At 41.0% G+C, this 25164-nt stretch overlaps 2 protein-coding genes across 2 annotated transcripts; one reads left to right on the plus strand and one right to left on the minus strand.

Moving 5' to 3' along the window:
* Nucleotides 1–3434: 3434 nt before the first annotated feature.
* Nucleotides 3435–3930, plus strand: T265_07436 (hypothetical protein; the record flags this gene model as incomplete). Its single annotated transcript, XM_009172954.1, has 3 exons — nt 3435–3494; nt 3541–3737; nt 3792–3930. 3 exons carry the CDS (start codon nt 3435–3437, stop codon nt 3928–3930), a joined length of 396 nt encoding a protein of 131 aa, XP_009171218.1.
* A 2346-nt stretch (nt 3931–6276) lies between these two features.
* On the minus strand, nt 6277–24765 carry T265_14293 (hypothetical protein; the record flags this gene model as incomplete). The annotated part of the gene is made up of 4 exons (XM_009172970.1): nt 6277–6375; nt 6460–6648; nt 14538–14688; nt 24530–24765. Coding segments are annotated over 4 exons (675 nt in total), but the record flags the coding sequence as incomplete, so codon positions are not given.
* Nucleotides 24766–25164: the final 399 nt, after the last annotated feature.

Raw genomic sequence — 25164 nt, forward strand, 5'->3', positions numbered from 1 at the left:
TTCAGGCTCATGGTGGAGAAATCGGTGCAACTGGCCGTTATCGAGCTAACCAACCGATCAAGTTTACCTGCCTGGGCTTGGGTGAATTTGATTGCACTGGTCCACTTCGGCCTATTTGTATCCTCCACATATACCGGAGATGATGAACTAGCTTGCCCTTAAAAGCACGAAAGTTCCGTTCAAATGACGCTACTTCTGATTCTGACTATTAATTTTCCATTTGGTGCATGTCAGTGGCCACACTAAAGTGCACGAAATGCACCTTGCTATAATTAGACAAGTGTGTCAGGTGGTGGAATGAGATGGTGGATGTCGTTTTTTTTCAGAAAAACTACTCGGATTTAAGCTCCGCTGTTTTTCCCACATAAATTTTCCCCTAGGTTAAGTGGTGGATGTTACCTTACAAACTATTCAGTGAGTACTAGTGACACAGCACGTAGATGATCTCGTTATATCAAACCGGAGGCAGTCATAAGCCAGTTACACAGAATAAAATTTCACAAAGCCAGCTACACAGAGTTAGAGATGGTTTTAAATCAGGTGAGACCCTTTTTCACTCCCAGTTTGTTTGTAATGTCAAACGTGCGCTAAAATCCCAAAAAATGGAGTGGATCGCTGGGGCTAAGCTGATATTCTTCAAGTCCCCGTGAAGTACAAATAATGAAATATTTCTACGACACATGTCATCTTCATTTTCTGGGCTGTTTTCAACCGGTCTAAGTAAAACAAACCATACCATACCGAAACTCGCTTGTTCTTTAGATTCCTGGCATGTTCGTAACAGCTCCAGTTTCATTCCCGTCGATATACAAGGCCTAAACTCAGTTAGCAAAATCCACTCATTTCCAAACTAATTTGGTTTTGCGAGAGACTCACCTGGAACCCAGCTGAATCTCTCTTTTGTGATGTTTCCAGGCGACTGAATGTGCTGCACCAGGCCACCTCATGTTTTAGTCGCTATAATATTCCAGATATCTCGATACATGTATATTCGTACTGTACTACTCATAAGGTGCAGCACATTCAGTTGCCTGGAAACATCACAGATCGGGGATTCAGCTGGGTTCCAGGTGAGTCTCTCGCAAAACCGAATTGGTTTGCAAATGAGTGTATTTCGCAAATTTCGTGCAATTTGGTTTCAAGTAGAACATAAGGTTGACGGAAACCCGGGGACTGCGCCTACCTGATGAGCCCCAAAAAGGGTGATACCGGTCGTGGGCTGCCGATGAATTTTCAGCAACCTTATGAGTAACGAAGGCTCAAACTCATTATTCTTCCAGCTAGGGGAAGTTACACACTGCTCCAACGATAACAAATGAGAGTAGGCATGAAATCCAGAGTGCCGCAGCTAACTATGCTATTCGAATAATTTGACTATTGTTGGCTCAGTGTCTGCGCTTTGTTCAACACCACTACATGCTTTCCACGAATATTCACGTAAATTTGTTGCTTTTGTCCGTACAGATCAGGAAGATATCGATCCAGCAGTCACACTATTTAGTCCCAAAACATACGCGCCATCGCTCGATTTAGTGAGTACGCGACTTCCTGTTCTGTTCTGTCTAGAAAAGACCATTCGTAAACGTTCCTAGTTCCTCAATGACATTTGAGTACTATCCAGTCACAGCAAACTAGTACGGATAGACGGGTGTGGTTGTACAGTCCTTATTATTTTTGGTTCCATTGACTTCTCTGCTCTCGTTAGAATGAGCGTAAATTGCGCGATTCTCCTTAGGAATTAAAGGATTCGGTTTTCTGGCTAGTCACACGTCACCACCTCAAATTTCGGTTGCATCATTTGTCACAAAATTCACCTCTTAAGCAATGCCATTGGTGGCACCTATCCACTCTCATGCATATATTAGTAGCTCCGTTCTTCACCGAAAATCAGGCCATTCTACTCCCCGTTTTTAGAGGGACTGTCTGAGTGAAACATGACACACGAATGTCACACATCTTTTTCTCATAATGAACATGTACCAGCCTTTTATTCACTGAACTGCTGTTCAACATAGCAGAATATGTAACTGGTGCGCCGAAGCTGTAGCGGTTTCCAATTGATTCAAAAAGCTGTCTGTAATACATCTCGCTGACTTAATTTGAAGTAGAAAGCCTAAAGTCGAATGGAAAAGGGCGTGCTAAATGCTATTCTCGTCGTAAAGAAGCCCACCAAATGCGGTACAGCAGACATTTCATCCTTCACATGAACCACGAATTATTGCCACCTTCGAATCGCTACACCGATGGCCCCCAACAGTTAGTTTTTTAACATACCTTACAAACTGACTTCATCTCTGCGTGATTCCAATGCAATCTCGCAACTAATGTCTGCAAAAACACCCAGGACTCACAGGACATCAGAACTAAACAAGTGTCAACCGATAGCGAAATCCAGTGATGTTTCCGAATTCCAACGTGTCTGCATTTTCGGACAGCAAGGCCTTAAAAATTTGTTTTTGATTGGATACCAACGGAAAGCTTAAAGTATATCCACCTGCTGACTGATACTTCTGCCTGCCGCCGTTGACCAATGGCTCGGTCAATATTACCAAGCCTCTGACGGAGGTCACTTCTCGTGTTTACGAGCATGCAAATTACATCTCACCCTGGAGAACCTGGATGCATCTCATCGAATGTCAAGTCACCCCTCACCTTGGATACAGCCGGCACAGGGTCCACACCTTGTCAGTTGGCTTCAGAGTCGAAAGTCAGGTGAACATCGATTACTAATTGATCACCAATGTGAATTGGTCTTCCGAACATAGTTAAACAATGCCGTCTCCTACCAGGCAGTTGGTTCGGTGCGAACATCCGAAATTCGGAATAGCAAACGAGTGCGCCGGTGTGTTTTGGTACGTGGTGAGTGTGCAAACAAAGGCATCGTTCACTCTGTGACAAAATCGATCACATGACATGGCGCCTGAGACCGAATCTTGTGGTTTTTCTCGTAGAAGAAACACCACTTATAGAATGCGTTAAGTCACTCTTCTCAGGGTCGACCCTTTTTGGTCAGTGATAGTAATCAAGAAAACAAAACGATATAATTGGCTTGGGATGACGAGATGTCATTTCTCAAGATCATAAAGTGTTCTTACTGCCTTTTTAGCCGTAAACTCGGATATGCCCCATAAACCCTACTGATTCCGTCAATTTTGTAAAGTAATGTGATTGCTCTCACAGCAGTGAATAAATAGGTAGCATATTTGTCTTCACTACTCACTGTTATTTTCGAGCAAGACATCCCGTGTGCCTCGGTCTGGAAGGTGTGCTGCTTGACTCACATCTGCTCAGCTGATATTTAGAGGTTGTCTACATATCGAGATAATTTTCTCGCGAAATGCACTCAAATGGTTGCCTAAATGGCGGCTTTTCAGTCGTCCATCCATCAATGCTGCTCCAGGATTCTGTCTCCAGCTCCCCAACGATAGGTATAAATGGCCTGTCTAGCAAAAAGTGTTAGCGCGGATAAAGCACCCTGGACTCAATGTGTTCACGTAACTGATCGCCATCGGTACTCTAGGCAGTTTATTCTTCAATTAGGGTCGATCCTGGACGAATCTATTCATAGTCTACCTACCACGAAGCCACGATCAAAACGACCTTCAGATACCCTTTGAACGCTTTGGTCCCATCCGTCAATGTAAACTCATTCCGAACAAGAACACCGATGGTAGTTTGTGCTACGGCTTCGTCGACATTGTCAACCCTCAGCATGCAGCTCTAGCGATTCAGATGTAGTACGGCTATGAGACCGAGTAGAAAAGACTGCGCGTGGCTTATGCTAGTTCAAGCGATAGACGCTTTACGCCCAATCATCGTTTGCCTTCTGTGGCCAAATCTGTTGGTTCTGCTTGGTGTCTGACAGAGGAAGTCACTAACGAGAATGTTATCGGGTGGGAAGTGTTCGTCGTAGGCATTCCGATGGAATAGATGAAAGCAAACCTTCTAAAACCTTTAAATAGCTCCGGAAACGTCATTCTTGTCCGGCTTTTAGCACCACAGTTGTTTGAATCAGCATAAAGTAAAGACTGATCTTTTGTTCATCAAAATCTTCATTTCAGGTGTCTGAGGACTCTACACGAATTGTAGGACCAAATGAGCCTCAAGCGATTAGTTGAATACCGTACTCAACAGCTACCAATAAGAGAAGATGAAGTCTGAAAAGAAACTATTTGCCTCTTGCTCACCTGCCACTAATTTTGAGATGTGTAGCGCGCACAACTTCAGAAAATTTTCATTATCTGAATTAAAAATATCGATGTGTTTCTCATACGTATTAAATAGAATTAAGCAAGGTATGCCAGAGATTTTGAAACCGGTGCTTACGAATTAATGATGAGGCACATGACGAGTAATCGTTTACTGCAAAGAGCGTCACTATATGTGGCTTTAGAGAGTGGTGCAGGCAGACAGGCGGTCATCATTTGATCTGTTCGAGGGGTAAGTGACTATAGGTGGTCTGGGGACGCTGGTAGTGCGATATGCCTTCTAGAATAGTTTTCCTGTATTCCTTGCTTTACCTGGCTGAAAGTGACCGATATTTCATCGGAGCCATTTTCTTGTTGTCACTGCTTTCTAAATTGTTAGATTGTATTTGTAAAGATGTAGATACCCCGAAGTGTTCACTGCAGACTAACACTAAGTAACCATCTTTGTCCTCTTTCAATTTTTTTGTTACTAGACTTTCGATTGAATTACTTTTGCACATCAATGAAGCATAGACATGTACCACCAATATTGTGCTATCGAAGATGTTGAAAGTGATGTCCGGTCTATAAAAGCCACCCGACTCGTACAAGGTAGCGGGAGTCTTGCCTCATTCCTTCCACAACAAATAAGCTTCCAAGTGTGACGATTCTCTCCGAGGAGATGAAATCCCTGACTGGATTTAGGTACTAAGGATAAATTCAAAGAAAACAGTGGTTTCACTTAATCAATCGGAATTTTTTCTGGTTGGTAGCACGGGACTCAAAGCTGCATATATATTTGTTCACATTTTACTCTCTCAACGCGTAGGGTTCACAGCTAATAAACGCAAAACGGTACTTATACTACTCGCGCTCACGCGATACTAAATATTCGTTTAGGGTAGGTGTTTTACTACAGACAGGGTGACTAATGAGAGTCGTCTGACACGTTTTCCACTTCGGTGACGAACACCGGGTATTTTTAAGTTCGTTACGGAAGACTTTTGTAACTGAGATAAATGATGCCTACATTTGGCGTCCTGAGATTAACGCGGTAAAACTGAATAAGAAATGTCGGCTTCTGCCACCGGGTTAAATAGGATAGGATGGACTTGAAAAACACTGGTAAATGAAGAAGGTATATTACGCTGAACTAGACATTTTTTGCAGTAGAGAAGCTTGTACTCCTAGAACTATCAGTCTTCGCATCACTCTAATCTACAATTCTGTTCAAACCGTATCGCAGTTATGTAGTGTGCTCATTGTGTAGTCTCCAGAGGTTTGTCTAGTTTACAGGAACCCTGTCATTCCGCAGCTGGGTGCTGCGACCGACGGCTCGCGGAGTAGATGGTGGTCACGCCTGATGAAGCGAAGCTAGCATCACTGTTTCCAACTGTTCTGCGTGCTACAGCACCTATAGTAGTAGAACCTAATCCTGCTAAAGCCCGGTACTATAAAGTGACTTTCAGATAAACCGCAAACCCTAAGTTTAATCCTGTATAAATTATTGATATGTCACTCTCGATCACAAAAGTATCGCACTCACCTAGCAATATTTTTTTTGTTTTTTGTTCTCAAACCATGGGTAATCTCGATGCAGAACTTCAACACTCTGAGGAACAGAAGCTATTCGCTGTCACTTTATTTTATGCTTAGCCTCTCTAATATGGAGATCTAGCATCGTCGGTTCATTTCCTGTGGATCTTCGCATGAGAAAAGATAGGGAGGGGAGTGCAATTTAGTCACACCAGAGTAAAATCTAAGGTGAGTACTTGTCAGTACGGTATGCGATAAGTTGCTTAGCGTTCTTCTGCAGCTCCCTAGAACCCAGCGCTCTATGCTATTTTCCTTTTAGCGGTAATTTAAGTCAACTGGCGGTAGCCATACTTTGCCTGTAAGCAATCAAACTCTATAAATATGTTATTCGTTTTATTGTTCGTTGGCAGTCTCCAACCGAGAAGTCTTTGTCCACTGTGAAAAGGCTAGCCTTTCTTATTGCAGCTCAGGTTACCCAAACGGTTGAAAATCAGACACACTGACCACGACTAGTTTTGACTCGTTTTAAATAAGGTATTCCATCTCATTTACCTTCCCAGGTAACTTCAGTTGCTACGAAAAGTGTGAAAGTTTTGTACATAAAAAAATAACCCATATTGTAACACATTTTGCTCAGTTTTACAGTGACGTCCTGTAAAATAAATCACTTAGAGTGTAACAAAGACGTCCAAAGATAACAGAATTTGGTTGTTCTCTCTGTACAGCTCGCACTTACCCAAATCAACGGTTTGATTTCAAATTTGTCCCGAGCGTACTGTTGCACAGGTATACGTGTGGCAAAGTTGGAGAAGAACTGGCTCATAAAACCACCAAGTTGGCCTCTCGAATCTGCATACTCAGCACCAACTTGTATGACGATACCCAGCAGTAAGAAAATTGTCAGTGGAGAGAGGATGTACAACATCTGAGTGAAACGAAGAAAGAATGGAAACCGGAATAGTTTGATCTAGAGACATAAAAAATTAGACGGGCTCATTTTTTATAACGCTCCTTCTAGTCGAAAAAGATCTGCTTGCGAAGAGCTATCCAGCGGATGTTAGTTTGGAAGGCAGTCAATCCTAGGGTGGAGGGGTTTCATTGTCCGTACTCCCCAGATCTGTCAAAATTGTGACTTGACCTTTTCAGCGCATCTGGTCAGGTGCAACCGATATTTTCAGATTAACAAAACCTAATTTATGCTATTTTACATGGTACGCAACAATAAGAACAAACTGTGTTTGAATCCACTTTTCCAATAAACAACTCCTTCTACCAAGACAAATACAGTGCACTTAGTAATGATGCGTCCGGATAAACCTCGTGAGGATCATCCATAAGTCAGCAACACTTGGACGTTCCCAGTGCGCTGGTAAACAGACTATTAACCTTTTTCAGCACACTACGGTGATTCATTTTTTTCGCGTTCTATTGACCAGAATCCAAGTAGCCCAACTAACGTGAAGGCTACCCATGGGCTGTAAATATAAGCAATGAAATTGTCAAAGGTGCAGAATTAGGATATAATAATTGCGTTCATTTCAAAGTAAGTAGCTGGTGAGTTAGAAGCTTTTGACACATTTCGTTTTGGGAAGCTCCGATGTCTGCTTAAGAGTGAAAAAACATGTGTTCTTTTCAGCCTCCTCCTCCACTTTCACCTCTAACAGATTTCAAAATTCCACTCGACACAAATTAAGGCCATTCATGGCTTAGCGGAGAAATTTTCGGGGATTAATTTCATCATTGATAACGTTGATTTTTCTGAAAACCGGTAGAAACACTAATAATACCATTTAAAATATGGAATAACTGATATGGTAGTTAGGAGTACTGCACCGCCCATTTACGATTCATACCTGTCAAAGACATTCAGAATAATTCATGTCTATACAGGAACTCGGAATAGTGTCTGGTCAGTTCAAGTGACAAGGGAGTTATAAATAGTTGGCTGGTTTTGCTTTGACGTAACCTTTGACGTAACCTTCAAATACCCTTTACAAACTGATAACAAGTAAACTGGTTGATCCTGGCACATAGGTGTTTGTGCTGTCATTCACGGAAAACAGAGGCCACTACACCATCCTAATCAGTTCAGGCTGGATGCACAGGAATCGACCTTTTCGGTTATCTAGGCTCAAAAATCACATATGCACAACGAATTATCTCACAGTGAGTAAACACAATCCTTGTCCCAATCTGCAGAATTAGCGATATTCACTTTTCTCATAAGAATCGCAACCGGCTTCTGATACAAATCGTATTCCCGATTAGTGGAATTCTTCAAAGAACGTGTACGTCAGAGTGGTGGAACTTTCTCATTTCCTTTTATTAGTGTTTCACAGCCATCAGTTGCTTGTGCAACTCATACAGCTCAAGCAGGTCAGCTCAAGCAAAATCATCTCGGAACTCGACAGGATGAATCCCAGTTCAAGCGTACAGATGCCTGACCTGAGTCTCCCATGATTGGGCGAGTTTTTTCAGATAATGTTGGTCCGTCTGGTGGGAGATGGACCTTATGGCCATTACCTGTTGTTTCACTGGGTTGAGGACATGCAGAAGCACTATGAGTTTCAAGTGCATGAATGTGGTATCGACCATGCATCCTAGAGAGCCCAGTTGATAGATCACTTGGCCAGTGAGCCGGAGCTCGGTAGTCTATGTCTACCTTTATGTATACCTTTTCTTTTGTACTGTGTATTTGGGTACATAATTTAACAAAAACGTAGGAAGAGTCCAGTTTGTGCCTGTATGAGTAGTGCATATCGGAGATGTCACCACGAACAGCTTGTCTCCACTTTGTCAGAGTAATAAATTTGAGGCTTGTGGAGGTGAATACTAAGTTCGCAACACTATAGTGTTTCCAGTCACCTACTGCGAAACCTGAATTGAATGAGTCTCACAACAGACCTGTTTACGTAAATGTTGGCGGCCATTTTGTAAGAAAATCTTGCAATAATACTCAAATATCAACACCTAAATGTGCAGGAAACTCAAGAACGGTACAAATAACAGTTTCTATGAAAAGCATGTTACCTTGATGCTTATGATTGACATCAGAATGGAACAACCTCCATACTAAAGAGTACAAACAAGCCTATTGGATGAAAATGTATGGGGTAATATTATTTCGACGGTGCGCGAAAAAGTAGGTTTAAAATGAGTAGCATGAAACAATTTTTGTTTGAAATCAGATTTAATAACGGCCTTCCAGGTAAAATGTTCCCAAAAACTAACAAATCGGGACTATAAATCTGGAGGGGTGGGTGTGACTGTCGTGGAAATGGCACTCTTCACGTTTTCGTTAAAAATTCTAAATCACGGAATGTTCCGAGGTAGAATCTACTTTTTTATGCGTAAAGCCCCACGGAATACACTAACCACAGCATTGAAATAATAAAGTTGCCTTTCAGCAACTGTGTTAAAACTCAGATAGAAGAAACAAAGCCAACAGTTCTTTAACTTTCCAATATTTAGTTGACAATTTTTACGAAGATCTCATTGGTTCAAATCTCTTTCCACTTTTTCCACCGACCAATGGACTTCAATGAGGCTAATAATATTCCTCAGTTGATGAAACCCAGGCAAATATTCTGTAAGAGCTATGACTATCCATCAACCATTGATCGCAGTCATGATTTGCAACTCGCTAATTAATACTCTTTCTACGTGGAATTCTATAGTGCACCACGTATGGTTCATGCCGAAATACTGCCAAAAGCCATTGATATGGCAACTGTGTCAGTGTTCCTTCAAACAGATCTTAAAAATTTATCATCGAAGAGTGAATGTTTTTCATCCATCTCTACCATCTTATTTTGAAAAGGATGAGTCGAAGCGTTTGCTCCGTTCAATCTCCATAAACTGCCTTCTTCAAAAGATGTCTATGACACGTAAATGAATCAGTTGTTCTTTACATAGTCACCACTTTCAGCAAGTCGAAAGATGTTACTCAGTACCATGTTGTCTACAAAGAACTGCGACGATTTCAACTTGAAGCGCATTGCCCGAAAACTCTTCTTCTCATAGCAGAATGCACACTGAAGATCTGATATTCCATCGTTTTCAGTTGGATTATGTTGATATTAGTCAGTTTCTTCCACAGGCTATTGCTCACAAGCGTGTTGTATCAACCAATCCCATCGCCCAAGCGCCAACACTCTCATGTTCAGATGTGAGAATTCAAAAAGCTTCAGCGCATACTGTCAGAGTATTGGTAATCTGCTGGCAGAGCCAAGGATACGCAGAGATGCTGAGACAAAAACAAAGGCAAACTTGTGACTAGTTCTTCCTTAGTTTGGTGTGTATTCACGAAAATGACTGATCCAAAACGGAAAGAAATGTGTTTAGAAGAGAGGTTTTTGCACCCGCGTGTGTTCACCTTCCCTCAAAGTTTCCGCCGTTTCTGACATGATGAGACTCATCCAAATTTTCCACACCAAGTAACCGTTGTATCAGCTACCATATACGAGGTTGTTATCCCCGTTGAATAACTCACACACATGCGTCCCACATGTGCAGTTAGCTTACCGGATTAGAGTAAAGCAGATAAAGAGGGAGTACCTGATTCAGGTGACATCCCAATTCACATCGACCCAAGAGCATTGGAAGTACAAAATTCGTCAATAAGGAGCTCACTCTGTCGGTTAGCTCGGAACAGAGAAAGTTGACATCTGGGTCGAAAGAGCGACCAAATTTGATGTTAGCAACTGCAATCAGCAGGTCTTGTAACCAGAGAATAAATGCAAGTATATGCTTACCTTCTACATTTTGTCCTACTGAAATCAAGCTTCTACACATGGTTCCCTTCGAATGAGGTTATGAGACTCGTCTTAGGCCGGTGTTTTGTTTCTAGCCTGCAAATTAGAAAAGTAACTCTCTTTCCTGCTTCATTACCTAGACAGTCTTGCCTCTTACCGCCCATTTGATCACATTAAGTCATAGATCCCAAAAATGACTGAACTCCACAAAGTTGACAAATTCCAATGGCTTCTAAAGTTTGAAAAAGCCGAGGACGAAAACCTATCGTCACTTTGCTGCCTATGGTGGTTCAGCATCAATTCACGTTCTGAATCACCGGTTACCGAACAACCGAAAAAATCTAGAGTATTATTAAAATACCTCATGACGCCTTTCCGCTCACAGATGGATTTGACGTTCTAAAAAGAGAATTTTCGACATATAGGAATATCAACAACCTCAGAGGACAGTCTAACGTTTGTGTGTAAAGAAAAACATGGTGGGAGGACTAATTTGTCTCGTGAATCGAGCAGAGAACTCTTTTCGCAACTTTCATTATTCTCTTATAAGCTTCGGTCCAGTAGAGCTGAAGTCTTGGATCGAAAGTTTGCACTTCACGAAAGAAAGGTGGCTGACTTTAAACTTAGTATGAAAACCGGCTCAGTCAAACTCAAGCTCCATTGCCTATATTTGATAATAAAATCTGGATTATAAATGAAGCGGCGCGTATATTCTAAGTCGATTTTTTCCTAAGAAAAGGCTTTTCTTGCTGTTACCAGGGCGTTAGTTGATGCAGTCCACGAAACAAACTAAATGGAAGTTACCCGGAAGATAGCCTGTGATCAAAATGTTAGCACCTGTGTCATCAGTAGCTGTTTCACGATGAGATGGATACGTCTGTGGATACGAGTTGAAAGCTTGATTGGCCGCGAGACAAACACTAAACGTCTTGCATACGCACCTGAATAGTGTAAGCTTCCATCGAAACGGTCACCACAGATCAACGAGTTCTGAAGGACATACCAGTTAAGCCGCAGCAGAAAATTTTTCACGGTGCTGTTCCCTTTGCACAATGACGTCACTTTGGTGTTTCGTGATTGGAACACGGAGTTACATGTAGCTAATCAACCCAATATATTAGAACCAACGTGTTGACTTTAAATTTTATGATACTATTAAGGAATGAGTAATCAGAACGTAGACAAAAACAACTCAGTCACTCGGGTTCATTAAAAACAAACAGAATAATTCAACGGATCGCCAAGCTACACACTCTAAATACAGTTCAAGACCGAACAATGGTTCAACGGTCACTACAGCAATCATGGAGGGACGGAATATAGTCTACTCGAATGATGCGATGATCACTCAGGTAGACCGATTAGTATCTTTTTGAGCTATCAGGCTAACAATACACTGCCACTAACGAACAGACTGGACCTTACCGTGGTCTGACGGTTTGCACACCTCAGCGATCCATTGAGCAATACTGGAGAGTGTCCCGCGACACTCGCAGAATCTCTCACACCAGGTTGGTCAATGGTTAGAGGTCTGACGAACACAGTCTCCTGGCCCTCCAGGTTGGGGGTTGGAACATGTGGCGACTTGTTCCGTAGAAATGGTAATGCATTTGCATTTCCCGCCAAACATCGCTGCCTTGCAATTAGGCTTTTGAGCCAAAGGCTTTGGTTGAGGACCCTAATCGTCCTCCTGTCTAGGTGTGGGCGCCCTGGCAGTATCCCAGCCCACGTACAACCATGAATTGGGTTGTACGGCAGTGAAGCATCGGTTTTGAACATTGATGTCATGCTGTCGATGATGATGATGATGATGACACTACTGGTTAGACCAGGCGAGATGATTAAAGAATCCAAAAGTCATGTGCACGCGCGTACCCGAGGCCACAACTAGGGACTGGAACAATGAAAATGCTAGGGCGACTTTCCAGCAGTCAAAATAAATCAAGTTGCGGCAAGTGTACAGACACACAAAAAAGCGAAACGATAGCGTGACTAATGACGATATCAAGGGGCGGAGATGAAATCTAAATAAAGCAGGGACGTACAATCTTTGAAACGGGGACTCCAGAAGGATATATTCTTTTCTGCCTTCGGTATCATTAGCATCGGCAGAAATTTTCCACATATTTTTGTCGATAGATCGATTCGAATATATATCTTTCATGATTATATTTCGTACTCCCGTCAGATCGTCCTGTAACAGCCATTTAACCCTAAAGATGGAACATCAAACCAGATTTTTTCAGGTTTCAGTGAAGCCAATCTGTGGGAAGTGGTTTACTGGCTACGTTTCTCCCATTAGAGTGTTTGTTATGCGAAACCGTTTGCTTATCGCACATGGTAGACACCTAGCAGCGACAGGGTAATCTTTCCTCCTTCTTTTGTGATAAAATGTATCGGCGCTGTTAGATTCGCATCGATTTTGCCGTCGGCTACACAAAAGCAAGTCATTCGCACCTTGGTAGTAATGATTCAGATCGCGTTGGGGCGTTTGCAGGCACTATGAAAATCTCTACCAGCAGTGTACCAAGTGGGGGTCACAACGCAACTGCAAGTTTTCGCTACACAGGTCACTGATGAACACAAAAATTGCATTGATAATATAACGTAGGATTAATATGTGCGAATTTGGAACAAATTAACCAATATGGAGTTTCCACTCGTCTAAATGTGAACGACGAAATAACAATTGCTCTCTCAAACTCGTGTTTCCACTTAAATGCGTCGATGCCAAAAAGTAGCTGTACATGCATGGGCGCAGCTCGACGGGCCCAATAGTTTCAAGAGCGATTTGACCAGCGAGTGGTAGGAGGAGGTTTGTATCCAGGATATAAAGTAACTAGACACAACAGTCCATTAAATTTCAAGAAAGACGGTAATTGTGATGCCGATGGTTTTGACAGCCTCGTGAATATAAGGAGTGGTAATGCAGAGTGAAGTGAACACATCAGGCTTGGATCGGATGACTGATACGTCTTATCCTGTCCATCCCGATAAACAGAGAACAATCTATCTCCTTTTACAAGTAGTGTGTAGAAATTGTTATAAGCACAGTAAATGACTTCTGTACCGTTCAGAAGTCTTCAAAATCCAGAATACCTGCGCACAGTAGCAGAGCCACGGATGGTTTGTGTGGTGCGTTTGCGCTTGGCTCCGATGTAAACCCAAGAGGATAAGATCAGCAAGTGACCTGTTACAAGTCATCAGCTAGTCAGTCACAATACTTAAAAGCTCACCTGGAGGTGATAGACTCACACACCTATTCTTTCAAATATAACCCACTGTATCCATATATCCCCCCATTCCTCGAGTCATAGTATTACCTCGATTTCCACTTTACTGAAGGTAGCACTGAACTACATATTACCACTGTCGGGGAGATTTTCAATCACGAAATCGCTTAGAGTACAGTAAAACAAATTTTCATTGCTTTAGCTGCTTTTCTGAAAGCTGAGCAATTGCTCCAGTCCTATTGTTTAAGCACGACGAAAAAATCCACTCCGGCTTCAATCATAGGAGAATGTTTACGGAACAAAGCAGCAATGCCGTTAGATTTATTTATTCTTCGGACCCCGAATTTGTCTATTTAAACTTTGAATGTACACCTCTGAGCAGGAAAAAACGCCAGACATTTGATTGGAACGGAAGTGACATGGCTAAATTTTTAACACAAATTGCATGGATGCACAACATGTTGGTAAAAATAAGCATCAGAAGAGGGAGTCCAACTAGCAACATCTCATTTCTTGAAAGGCTGTACTCTCAGCTGAAATAGCGATTACACATTGGACAAGGTCGCGCTAACGGCCGGGCGCTTACACCCTAATCCTATAGCCATCTGGCGAATCAATGTGAAATTCATCCACGCAACGTCGGACAGCATCTGTGGTGGCGTAGCTAGCACCAAACTTTTGGAAATCAGAATGTCACCTATGCGACTATTTTTTCACCGTCTTCTAGAATAGCCCTCCACTGTTTTCCACAAACCACTGTCAATTAAAAGACATTACGGTGTTTTTAAGTGAACTCAAAAAGAAGAAAACACGACTTAGAAACTCACCAATCCGAAACCCTTTCTCCCGAACAAAACCAACAAACAAATGAGCAACCATGCGACAAAATACGGACAGAGCACGAGTCCAGGTAGTTGAAACCATGAAGGAAATCCATACAGTGGTATCGCCGAAGAAGTTCGCATCAGAACATAGTTTCTATAACAGAAAGAAAGAGCTGAGGATGTTACTTGTATATCACATTGCTTCGTATGAAACAAGCGATTTTCGAAGAGTTTAAATGATTTCCAAAAGTGCTGTTTCTGATAGACTACAGGGGAATAAACCGCAACGGACTGTATTTTGAGTGTAGCAAAAGCAAGGATACTTCTTGTCAAAGATGTGAACTGCCACAGTGGTCATCTTCCGGTTTAGGTTAATCTGAGGCTAGTCTAACGTAAATTTCAGAACGGAGCAGGCTGTCCTCCGTCAAATTGGCTTCACAGAGAAACCGACTGAATGACATTCAAGACGATGATAACAAAGAAAACACGACACCAAGCATGAACAGCAAAACTGAAGGCGAAATATGAGGTAACAAGTGAACAGGCATTGAATTATGTATGCTATGTATTTTTAAATGGTTGGTTGTGTCTACAAGAGAGACTTATATAACAAACTCCTATTTGGTTCGTCTAACCTAGCATGCACTTTATCAGTAAGCTAATGGAAATCTATTATTTCTCCAAGGCGGTTTTGGCTAGTAATGCTTCGCTACGCTTTGCAAGGAACTCCTTTTCAGAACTTATAAACCATGAGCGGTGAATGGATACACTTTCTCGCGAAGTATATTGATGTTGACGAAGGACTTGAACGAATCTATCGTTTTTCACACTTTGCGTGCTAGTCTTTTGGTAATATCCAAATAACGTGTACCATTTTTGTTCAGTTATATCATAGTGGTAATGAAGCCTCAGAGAAAAGGTCCACTCAATGAGTCCAAGGAACTGCAAAATCAGTAGTAAACTGTCAAAAAACCCTCAACATATCTACGAGTAGTGTATTAGTCAAGAAAGTGTAAGCAACACTTGACAGCACATGCAAGCTGGGCTGTTTGAACGTCACATTATTACTTACTGGCTACTTCTGGTACTCCCTTCTAGTAAGATATGGTGTTCTTGATGCCCTTATCTGTGCTCTGTTGTTAAGTGCTTTGTAAGTAATCCTCATCAAAACACTGTGGTTGACCGATGGTCGGACAGCTGCGTTCGTTTAGAGTGGCTGAAATACACATCCCACAAAATTTTTAAAGTAGCATTTTTCTCAGCTTTGGCATAATATAGGAAACCTCGTTCTTGGGGTTTTGATATGACATGTCTTTTATGTCCAGAGGATAAGCGCCTGGAATGTAATTATCTCTGTTCCCAGTGAGTGATAAAAGTTACATTTAGATGGTAACCTGATTGGGTTGGTTACTGATGAACTGTTGTTTCAACTTGATCATGGTTCCAAGAGGTTTCGCATTCTAGAAAACCAGGCACTTTATCAGGGATCCCAAGGTTTACAGCGAATCAAATGACGCTTCACAAGGTGCTGAGGTGCTGGTATAAGCTGATCTCCGTAACAGGTCCTTATGATTGGACTTGGTTCATCAGTGTACTTTAGCCAAACTCTCAATGAACTGTTACAATTGTTGAACGCACAATGTACAGGTTACACCAAGGATGAAATATTCTGAACAAAGAAACAAGGAGCCTCATGGAATCCAATCGGTTTATTGGTTAATTCGACCGTTAAACCTAATTATATCACACTGGATTTCTGTACTCTCAGCATCGGTGAAGGAACTATGGTTATCAAAGGCGCTGGCACCCCTTGGAAGTGCCTTACTTATGGTAGACTAGTAAGGGTAGAAATAGGGCAAGGTAATGTTAAGGCTGACATAAGCCGCACCACCAACAGTAGTTAATTGTTTCGATATTTGAGCAAAGTAGCGTGAGCTATCAATCCGGCTCACCACGTTTTTGATAGTAGCTCAGGCACTGCTGCGAGACTTCTGGGTAACCCATGCTTGAAACAACTAGCAAAAGCAACATTCGGACGTGATAGAGGATATTTTTGTGTGCGTTTGAGTTTGGTGCCATGTAGCAGCCCGATTTTACATCGCACTGGCTTTCTTGTGATCAGCGGATGTGTTATTTTGTGGTAAAATGGTCAATTAATTTGTCATCTTGGTCTGTGTGTCACATCACCACTGTAAAATTTAAGTAACGTAACTTGCCCTATCGTGTTTTGTGGGTGTGAGAGGACTCAGTCCATTTTTAACAAAATCGAAAGTGGCTTGTTTTTGCCTCCTGAAGCTTCATACGATTTCATATGGGCCTTCCTAGCTACCACAGACGGTATTTTGTTCGGATGAAGTTCTACCCATCTATTAATGTTTATTATAATGCAGTAGTTTCTGAGATAGATTTTGAGGTGACGCCATCTTTGGATTAAAAAGATAACTTGAGGTTGAGCGATAAGACTTCTGTCACTGTAATGCCTGAAAAATTAACTAACCAAAACACTTTCATCACTAACTTGAGGTTTCACATGACTGCTATCTTTTTAGGATATCCGTAAGAACATGGTTTTCAACAAAATAACTGTTTCCCTTTAGAAATGAAAAGGCTAAAAGGGGTCATACAATAAGTCACTCTCACTAAACAGTGGAGGATTTTCGTCAGATGCTTTGTAAGAATACGGCAGCACTAGATCCCCTGGTAAACAAAATCACCTTCAGGACTACCATGGAGGTGCGAATGCAGTTTTAACGGTTACAACATATATGCCTTTTGATGACTAACAAGAGTATATGCTGAATAACTGTAGAAGGTAACCTTTAATCAGACTGACAACTAAAACAAGCTGATTCTACCGTCTCATCAATAACGCTGCCTAGATACGGCAAACATTGTGCAAACGCAGCAAGCGTAACAGCATGTTGACGTCAAGATCAAGAAAAACTTCCCCTTCTGACTTAGTTTAACATTTTTGGCTTCTGTTACGAGGTAGAGAAGAATTTAATAAATATTCAAATGGAAATTCAACGTTCATTTAAAAGGATATAAAGGACTCGTGTAGAGTGAAATAAAACAATAAACGTGTTTTTTGCTACACGGATGCCTCAAAAGCCGAGTGAAGTCTTACTGCTACGTTACCCTCCCCAAACTCCACAAACTCTACTCAGTGAAAATTTGAGTCCATCTCGTGTAGAGCTATAGCAATGAGCCAACTGTAGAGAATATTCAAGCAGTTAGCCGGTTTTTGTATTGTGTGCCAGAACATGAGTGGTTATTTAGTATAAATTTTAATGAACTTTCCAGGTACATATACCATCGGCAAAAACATGCAGATAAGCTTGAATATTTGGCTTTCCATTCTAACAAATGATGTTTGTTGATGATCAGGCGTTCTGACTTTGTGCAGCACTCTACGTACGTCATACACTACCAGCCGCTTTCATTAAAATGGGCAGGATTCAAAGGCCTTAAAAATTAAAGATAAACTATTTTAAATTTCCCGCGTTCGATGCAAGAGCAAATCCGTTTCTTAATGAAGGCAGCAAATCAGCCAAAAGCCTGAGTTATTCACCAAAAGTGTCCTCATAAATGCGCTTCACGATTGTTTTCCTTTAATAGCATACAAAAAAGGAAACCCGCCGAATATTTTTCACATATCGCAAAGCAAAAAATATATGTCCTTTGCCCCAATAATGAAATCCCACGTCAACAATTCAGAAAAACATCTTGAAATACTAAAACCTTAATATAACCTTTATATTCCACCTAAAAATTTACTGAAAGATTGTTGGTATGGAGCATTGCGAGGAACAAATTCTGCCGCTTATTGTCTAAGTAAAACTAACTAAGATAACAGGAAGTAAAGCCGCCCCATAAAAAAGCCCAATTATAGTTGTGAAGTAAATGTATTTATACATTTGTCGAGACACCAACTAATGACGTTTTACTTTACAGGACCCCTAAAATTGACTCTGATTTTCAGATCAATGTTGCGCAGACAAGCTGCCAAAATAACAAAGCATTTTGCAGCCTTTGCGAGTCCTTAAAACTACATCATACCGTATGTTTTGCTAACCAATCAGCTTTACAATAGTTGATTCATCAGTTTTCCGAGCTATATTGAATCCTGTTATAAAGCGGCTTGAAAATAACCTATCGTTCTTTGGCGTTAGATGTGAGTTTTTGGTACAAACTTCTAATGCCAATGAGAAAAAAGCTATACCTTATTACAATCATCAGCAGCAGGTGATTAGACTAAAAATTCTAGGACCCATCAAAACTTAACCTGGGCAGTAAAAGCCCCACAACAGAACTACGAGTTTTTAGCCCCTGGCTTTTTTGCAATTATTATTTACGGTTGTATAATTTTAATTTATTTTTAGAAATCTAAGCCAAGTACAAGCAGCACCAAAAATAATCAAAACTCAGGGTCTTAAAGCTTAAACACGGCTACGGATCTGGATCAAAAGTCAAATAGTTTTTGTTATCATTGTATGGTATTCTGTCCTGTCATTCAGTCAACGTATGGTGGATAAGATGCACGCATTCAAAATTTACATTCAATAAGCACTCTTGCACTTTGCTGCTTTTAGGGTTTTGTTGTTCTAAAGTTTATTTTCTGGCCAGACACTTCAATATCCGAACTAAGCAGAAGTCATGTAGTATTGTCTATCTACCGCCTTGTTTACCTCAACGTGTAACTTATTCATAACGATCCAGAATGTGGACCAGTATGAAATTCATATCTGGCCAATCTGTTTTCTTTTATGTCAATCGTTTTATAGAGTTTTGACCCATTCCATTACATCGATCACTTATACTAGGTTTAAAAAACATAGACTTTTACAACTGGGCACTTTTGTTTTGATCGCCACATTGAGGGATAGTGTCCCTGATCGTGTTTGTACGGAACAAAAAACGAAAGCAAAGCCCAAATTAAGCCCGCTGTGACTGTACTTCACTCACACTGTTTGGAAGATCGTAAAATGCTGCTGGAAAAAATACAGTAGAAAAAAGCCTGTAGGGCATTCTGTTATAGTAGCAGCCCTTTGCTGTAAAACTAGACCTAACGCATTTTCAAGAGTTTGGCTTATTTTAGTGCCAAAATCGTAGTCCCATTCAACTGGCTGTCACTTGAGAAATATTACTCCCTCACTAGCGATACTACAAAGTGCTTTACTATTGGTTATATTATGGATAAAATTGTGCATTTTATTTTAGTGCAACGTATCGGTTTTGTCACGTTAACACTTAACATATACTATTGCGAACAGGAATTTAACCCGGAATAGCAGGAAAAACGATTTGGCGATTCCGTGATAATTCAACGAAAGAGCTAAATATGAATGTACTAAGACGACCACAATAAATTGGACAATAGTTGTCAGGTCTCGGGCAATTCGTAAAATGTGTACGTGTTGCTTAATCACCATATGATATCTACAAATGGTTACCATGCCGTAGCTTTGTCGATAATTAAAAAAATAGACCACTGCGAATGCTTTGCGCAGTTTTTTGCCCTTGTTTCGATAACTGGAATGCTTTGCAAACAATAGCAATTTACAGCTACTTTAGTGGCATTCTACACGTCAAATTACTTTGAGGCCACAAGTAGTTTTTACCGTATGGAGTGTTTTTGCGAAATCGTCTGTGTTCTCTTTAGAGCCCGTTGTTCTTTGCCTTTCTAGCAACGTTTTATGTGATTATAACAGTTGACAGCGTCAGTATAACCGTTTCAAGAAAACTGAGGAGCCTTTTAGTTCCTTGGTTGTTTTATGCAGTACTTGCTTTTCTGTGACGTTAAGTCAACATAATGACTTACACAGTGCAAGACATTGCGCTTTGATTTTTATTTTTCTTATCAGCGTACATACCATCTTTAAGGCATCTGATTCTAAAGACCACTCTTCTGTCAACGAACCTAAATAAAAGGCATATGGTATGCTTTATACGGCCGCACCAATTAGTACTCTTCAACATAAATCCACCAATTGGGCATTTTGCTGCCAAAAATGGAACGTTACTATCTTGAACGCCTGTAATCAACACCGGTAGTAGCTACAGCGAGTTTATATTCTCACTGCAACTTTTTAGCTCACAACAATTTCTGACTAATTTCGGGTTTGTCATGGTTTATTAGCCACATCAACTAAATGACTATCAACAAACAAACTTTTCGTTAATCTGGCATTTGTTATTATGTTCAGTCGTTGAAACTTACTTAAAAACCTTTTGAATAGTGTTGCAAAACATTCCTAATATAATTTTTAATAATGGTGCACAGAAAGGTCAATCACACCTTTCTCAATATTCCTAACGTATTTCTTAAAAAGATGAAGTTGCTGGCTTATATTACTTGGCATTCTCAAGGAAACAAACTTGGTGCTACTGCCGTTCAGACAAAAGCTGCTTTTCAAGTTGTTCAACTAATACATCGCCTGCCAACCAAGCATCTTCTCAGGCTTTGGTGCATCTTATTAATTTAACGTCGTATGACTTACTATCTTCAAAAAGCATGCATCAACAGCTAACAGAGATACTGCCATTTGTGTTTGATTGATGTTTTTTCAAGAGAAAATGAAGTGAGATTTTTAAGATTCACAAAACATAGTAAACGTAAGCCAAAATTGAAATCCAATTGGTATATTATAAAAAGAATGAATTAGCAATTTACCAACTACCAATATAATCCTGGTGTCCTATGTTTACGCAATGATTTTGGTATATTTTTGGATAAACATCATAAAGACCCGTCCAATTTTCTGTCACAAAATATGCTTAATAGCCAGGGAGAGTGATTTCTTTACAAGAACGATGGTTAAAACCAACGCCTTAAAATTTGTTAGATAGATATACCATGCTGCAGTAAAGCCATAATATATTTGAAAGCCAATTTTCAAAAAAGGAACAGTAGGTGGATGGAGGACCCGATACTGACCTACTGCAATTAAAGTGAGATACCTACGCCTCGGCATCCGTTCAGGTAATCTTGGTAGAAACTCAAAACAGTAACGTCCAACAAGCATTGGCAGTAATCGCTTGCAGCGCCCCCAACTTGTAAAACAGCGTGCATGTAGACCAGAATCTGGAACGCTTTTCGTTATTACCTTCATAACTTTTTGTTAGGTAAGAGCTTGACGCCCTCTCTGCCTATGTTTTTTACTTAGTCATGAAAACAGAATTCCTCTATGAAAGCGACAAATTAGCTTGCGCCAAACAAGACAAATTTGACACATTACGCAGTACTGGACACATTCTATGATCTAATCACATCACAGTTTGTACAGAATCTACAACAGTACACAGCGTCCAAGATACGCAAAACACCCTATAAACATGAGTGTCTGTAACTGGATTTTAAGCAGCGTTTCAGTGACTGCATGTCCAGAAGCACCATCTCAGACTTCGAGGATGAAGAGTGCATGCCAAAGGTTGGTATGACTTTGGTCATTTTAGTCGAAATCACCCTCGCCTTCTTCTCCTCTTCAAGAAAGATTGGAATGTTGTCTGCATATTCCAGGTCGACAAAGTTTTCGTTACCATCTATTTAAAAAGCAAGCTTTTGAAGAAATTGTACATTTGGCCTCTTCATCTTGTTAATCACGAAACCAAACAGGAAACAGGTATGAGCATCCTTGTCAGGCATCATCTTTTGTGTAGAAAATTTTACAGGGCTTCCCGTATTGTCACATACACCCACACGTCTGGGAATATAAAACCCCATAGTGCTGGTAAACATCCAAGGAATTTATTACTGAGAAAGCTTATTGAAGAAAACATAGCAGCAACCAGAGTCGAAAGCATCCGACCATCCACAACTAATAAATTCTCGATGTCTTGTGTCTTTTGGCGTTCATCTAGCCGTCAATGGAACCTCTGCCAGACCGAAATCTCTCCTGGTCACCTCAAATCAGTCCCTTACGGGCAGTTGCAATCCAACGCAGAGTGGTGATAAATTTTTCGTCACCACTGTTTTCAACCCAGTTTAACTGTGACTACCGCGTTAACTTTCATCCTTTTTTCCGAAAACTACTAATGCGCTGGATTTTTGCGGGTTTTTGGAAAAGCGTTTTTTTCAAGGGATTTCAATGTGCAGCTGAACTGAAAGAATGGTAATTATTTAGTGCACCAGACTCTCTGGTTTAACCCACAGACGCAACGCAAAAGCAAATGTGCTTTTCGCATTTTTTCGCTTTAACGCCCAAGAGATCAAAGTAGAATTAATCTTTGGACAGTGTATGGTGACTTCTATCCACTAGATAACTGTGTTGTACTGTGGACTACTAATGAGCCCTGCTCTTCAGTTAGCCATCGACGGTAAGTCTTCAGCGGATAAAAATGATTGCAAAATAATCTATTTCCAAACCGGTTTGTAGCGTTTCTCAAAAAATTTCTCATCATCTTATGCACTTATCATGCAAATCTTCCTCTAATCCTAAAGAATCCTTACACTTAGTTTAAGCACCTAATTGCACACGAATTCAACTTGGAAGATTCTCATATTCGTTCATCCATTTTCTCCCAAAAGATACCAGCTCTACTCTTCATTAAATACGCTGCAGTGGTCTCGTATATGATTTATCCTGCAAAATTATGCCATTACGAGTCTCTCTCATCTTTCGATATACCTCTTTCTGGGCCGATGCTAGTAGTTGTGTGGTGCATTTTTGTTTTAAAGTTTTTTCAGTGAATATAAAACATATCTATGGATTAATGGCCCCGTGGGTATCTTTCCCTGGGTATAATACGTTACTGCTTGCTTCGATGGCCAAAACGGCGGAGTCATTGATGCGATGTCCTTGCGGCCTAGCTAGGGATAGTAAAAAAATTAAAATTTGAATGCAACAGTGCACACTTGCTCGAACAATACAATATTCACAGCCAAAAGCGCCCTAATCCCGGTGACAGTTTCGCATACACTCATTAGCCTAATGTACCGAAGCGAAAGTTTTGCCCCGCTAACTGCGTGACCCACGTAAAATAATAGTAGCGAATGAAGACGAGTCAAAGGCCGAAATTTGATATATACGTCACAACAGTCACTGCAAATTGCAACCACACTTACAGTAAGAATTTTTCTTCGGCCATTGGTCCAGAGTATACAAGCTCGTATCCTCTAAATACGTTAGAATATTAAAACTATACGTACTCTCTACAATCACCTTCGGCCCATGCGTCATTACACGAACTCCACATATAGCTCGAACTCACGCATTGCCTCCCATCGCAGTGATATAGCGCAAATAATATATAAGAAATGCAATAAGTCAGATGGACAGAATCCAAAACCGATTGGACCAAGTTGACAAATACGTAGCCGACAGCGCCAACTAATAAGTCACATCATTTTTTTCCAGGAAAAATAGACCTCACCATTGCTCCAAGGGTTGTAACACCTGAATATCCTTACTAACCCGCTGTGCAGCTGGGAACCCTCCAAAAATTGAATATAAAATGTGGGCCCCGCAAATATGGACAGGAACAAGAAATAGCAAACCAGGGACCATCCAGATCCCAAATAAAAATCAATCGGAAGTTTAGCTAATAGCGCAAAGTTGAGGAAACACGATCCACACAAAAATAGTTTCACCCGATTCCACGGTCCTTCATCGTCTACATTCTGTCCGTGGTAATTCATTTCTATCCGAAATCCCGCTTAAATTCTTTGTTTACTTTTGGTGAATTTAAACAGCCGTTCATCTGTAATACAGAGAAAAGGTGCATCCCATGCAGGCCATTACCAACTCCCGCTTTTTTAGTTCTCAACCATCTCGTGCAATTCATTGTTGTTCTGAGTGTGTCCGAATGGTTGCAAATTGGACTGCGTCCACTATTACAGCGACTCCAGCTTTGATTTACAGCCATTCTCTGAGGCATGAGAAGGAAGCATGCATGAGCACTGCTTGATAAACTAAGCGGATTAAGTGTGTAGTAAACGGTATCTGTCAGTTCGATTGATTCATATGTAATTATTGGTGATGTACGACCTTGCTTACTGGGCTTTGGCGCATGAGCTTTGTTTCTGTTTTCCATCCACAGAAATTGTCGTGAACACCTGCCTTCGGAGAATCACTGTCCCCTGACGCTTCCATAGCGTGCATATTACAAGTGTGTGGCAACTATCCAAGGCCAAGGTTGTGCGGGCTTTGCCAGTTGTCGAATATAAACAGTGATGCGTTTGGTTCCTGTTGGGGTTCGCTTTCCACTTTAGAATCCGTAAAATAATCGGCATGAGAGTGCTATGTGGTGATTGTCATACACGGCTCGATACGTCTAGTAACAAGATTTCAAGTATTTACCACACCTCTGGCAAACATAACTCGATTGTGCCCCAGTTTTTAGTGTATCCTTTAGTCGTTGGAACGCCCCGTCATCCGTGTGTATGATTAGTATTTGAAATATCATAAGGTGGAGTGAGCTGTTTATGTAAAGTGTCTTCAAAGACTCATAATGATACGGGCGAATAGATTCTGTAGCAAAATCTGTGTGAACCCGAACCTTATCAACTGGGCGTCAAGGATCAGGAGCTCAGAGAGGTAAACGGAGTAGACCACTTGCGTCAATGGCGCTGGTGGCTGGGTACCAGATTGACTGAGGTTTGACACACGGGTTCATGAACTGATATGCTGAA

This window comes from Opisthorchis viverrini (assembly GCF_000715545.1).
Source record: "Opisthorchis viverrini unplaced genomic scaffold opera_v5_173, whole genome shotgun sequence".
Lineage (NCBI taxonomy): Eukaryota > Metazoa > Platyhelminthes > Trematoda > Opisthorchiida > Opisthorchiidae > Opisthorchis > Opisthorchis viverrini.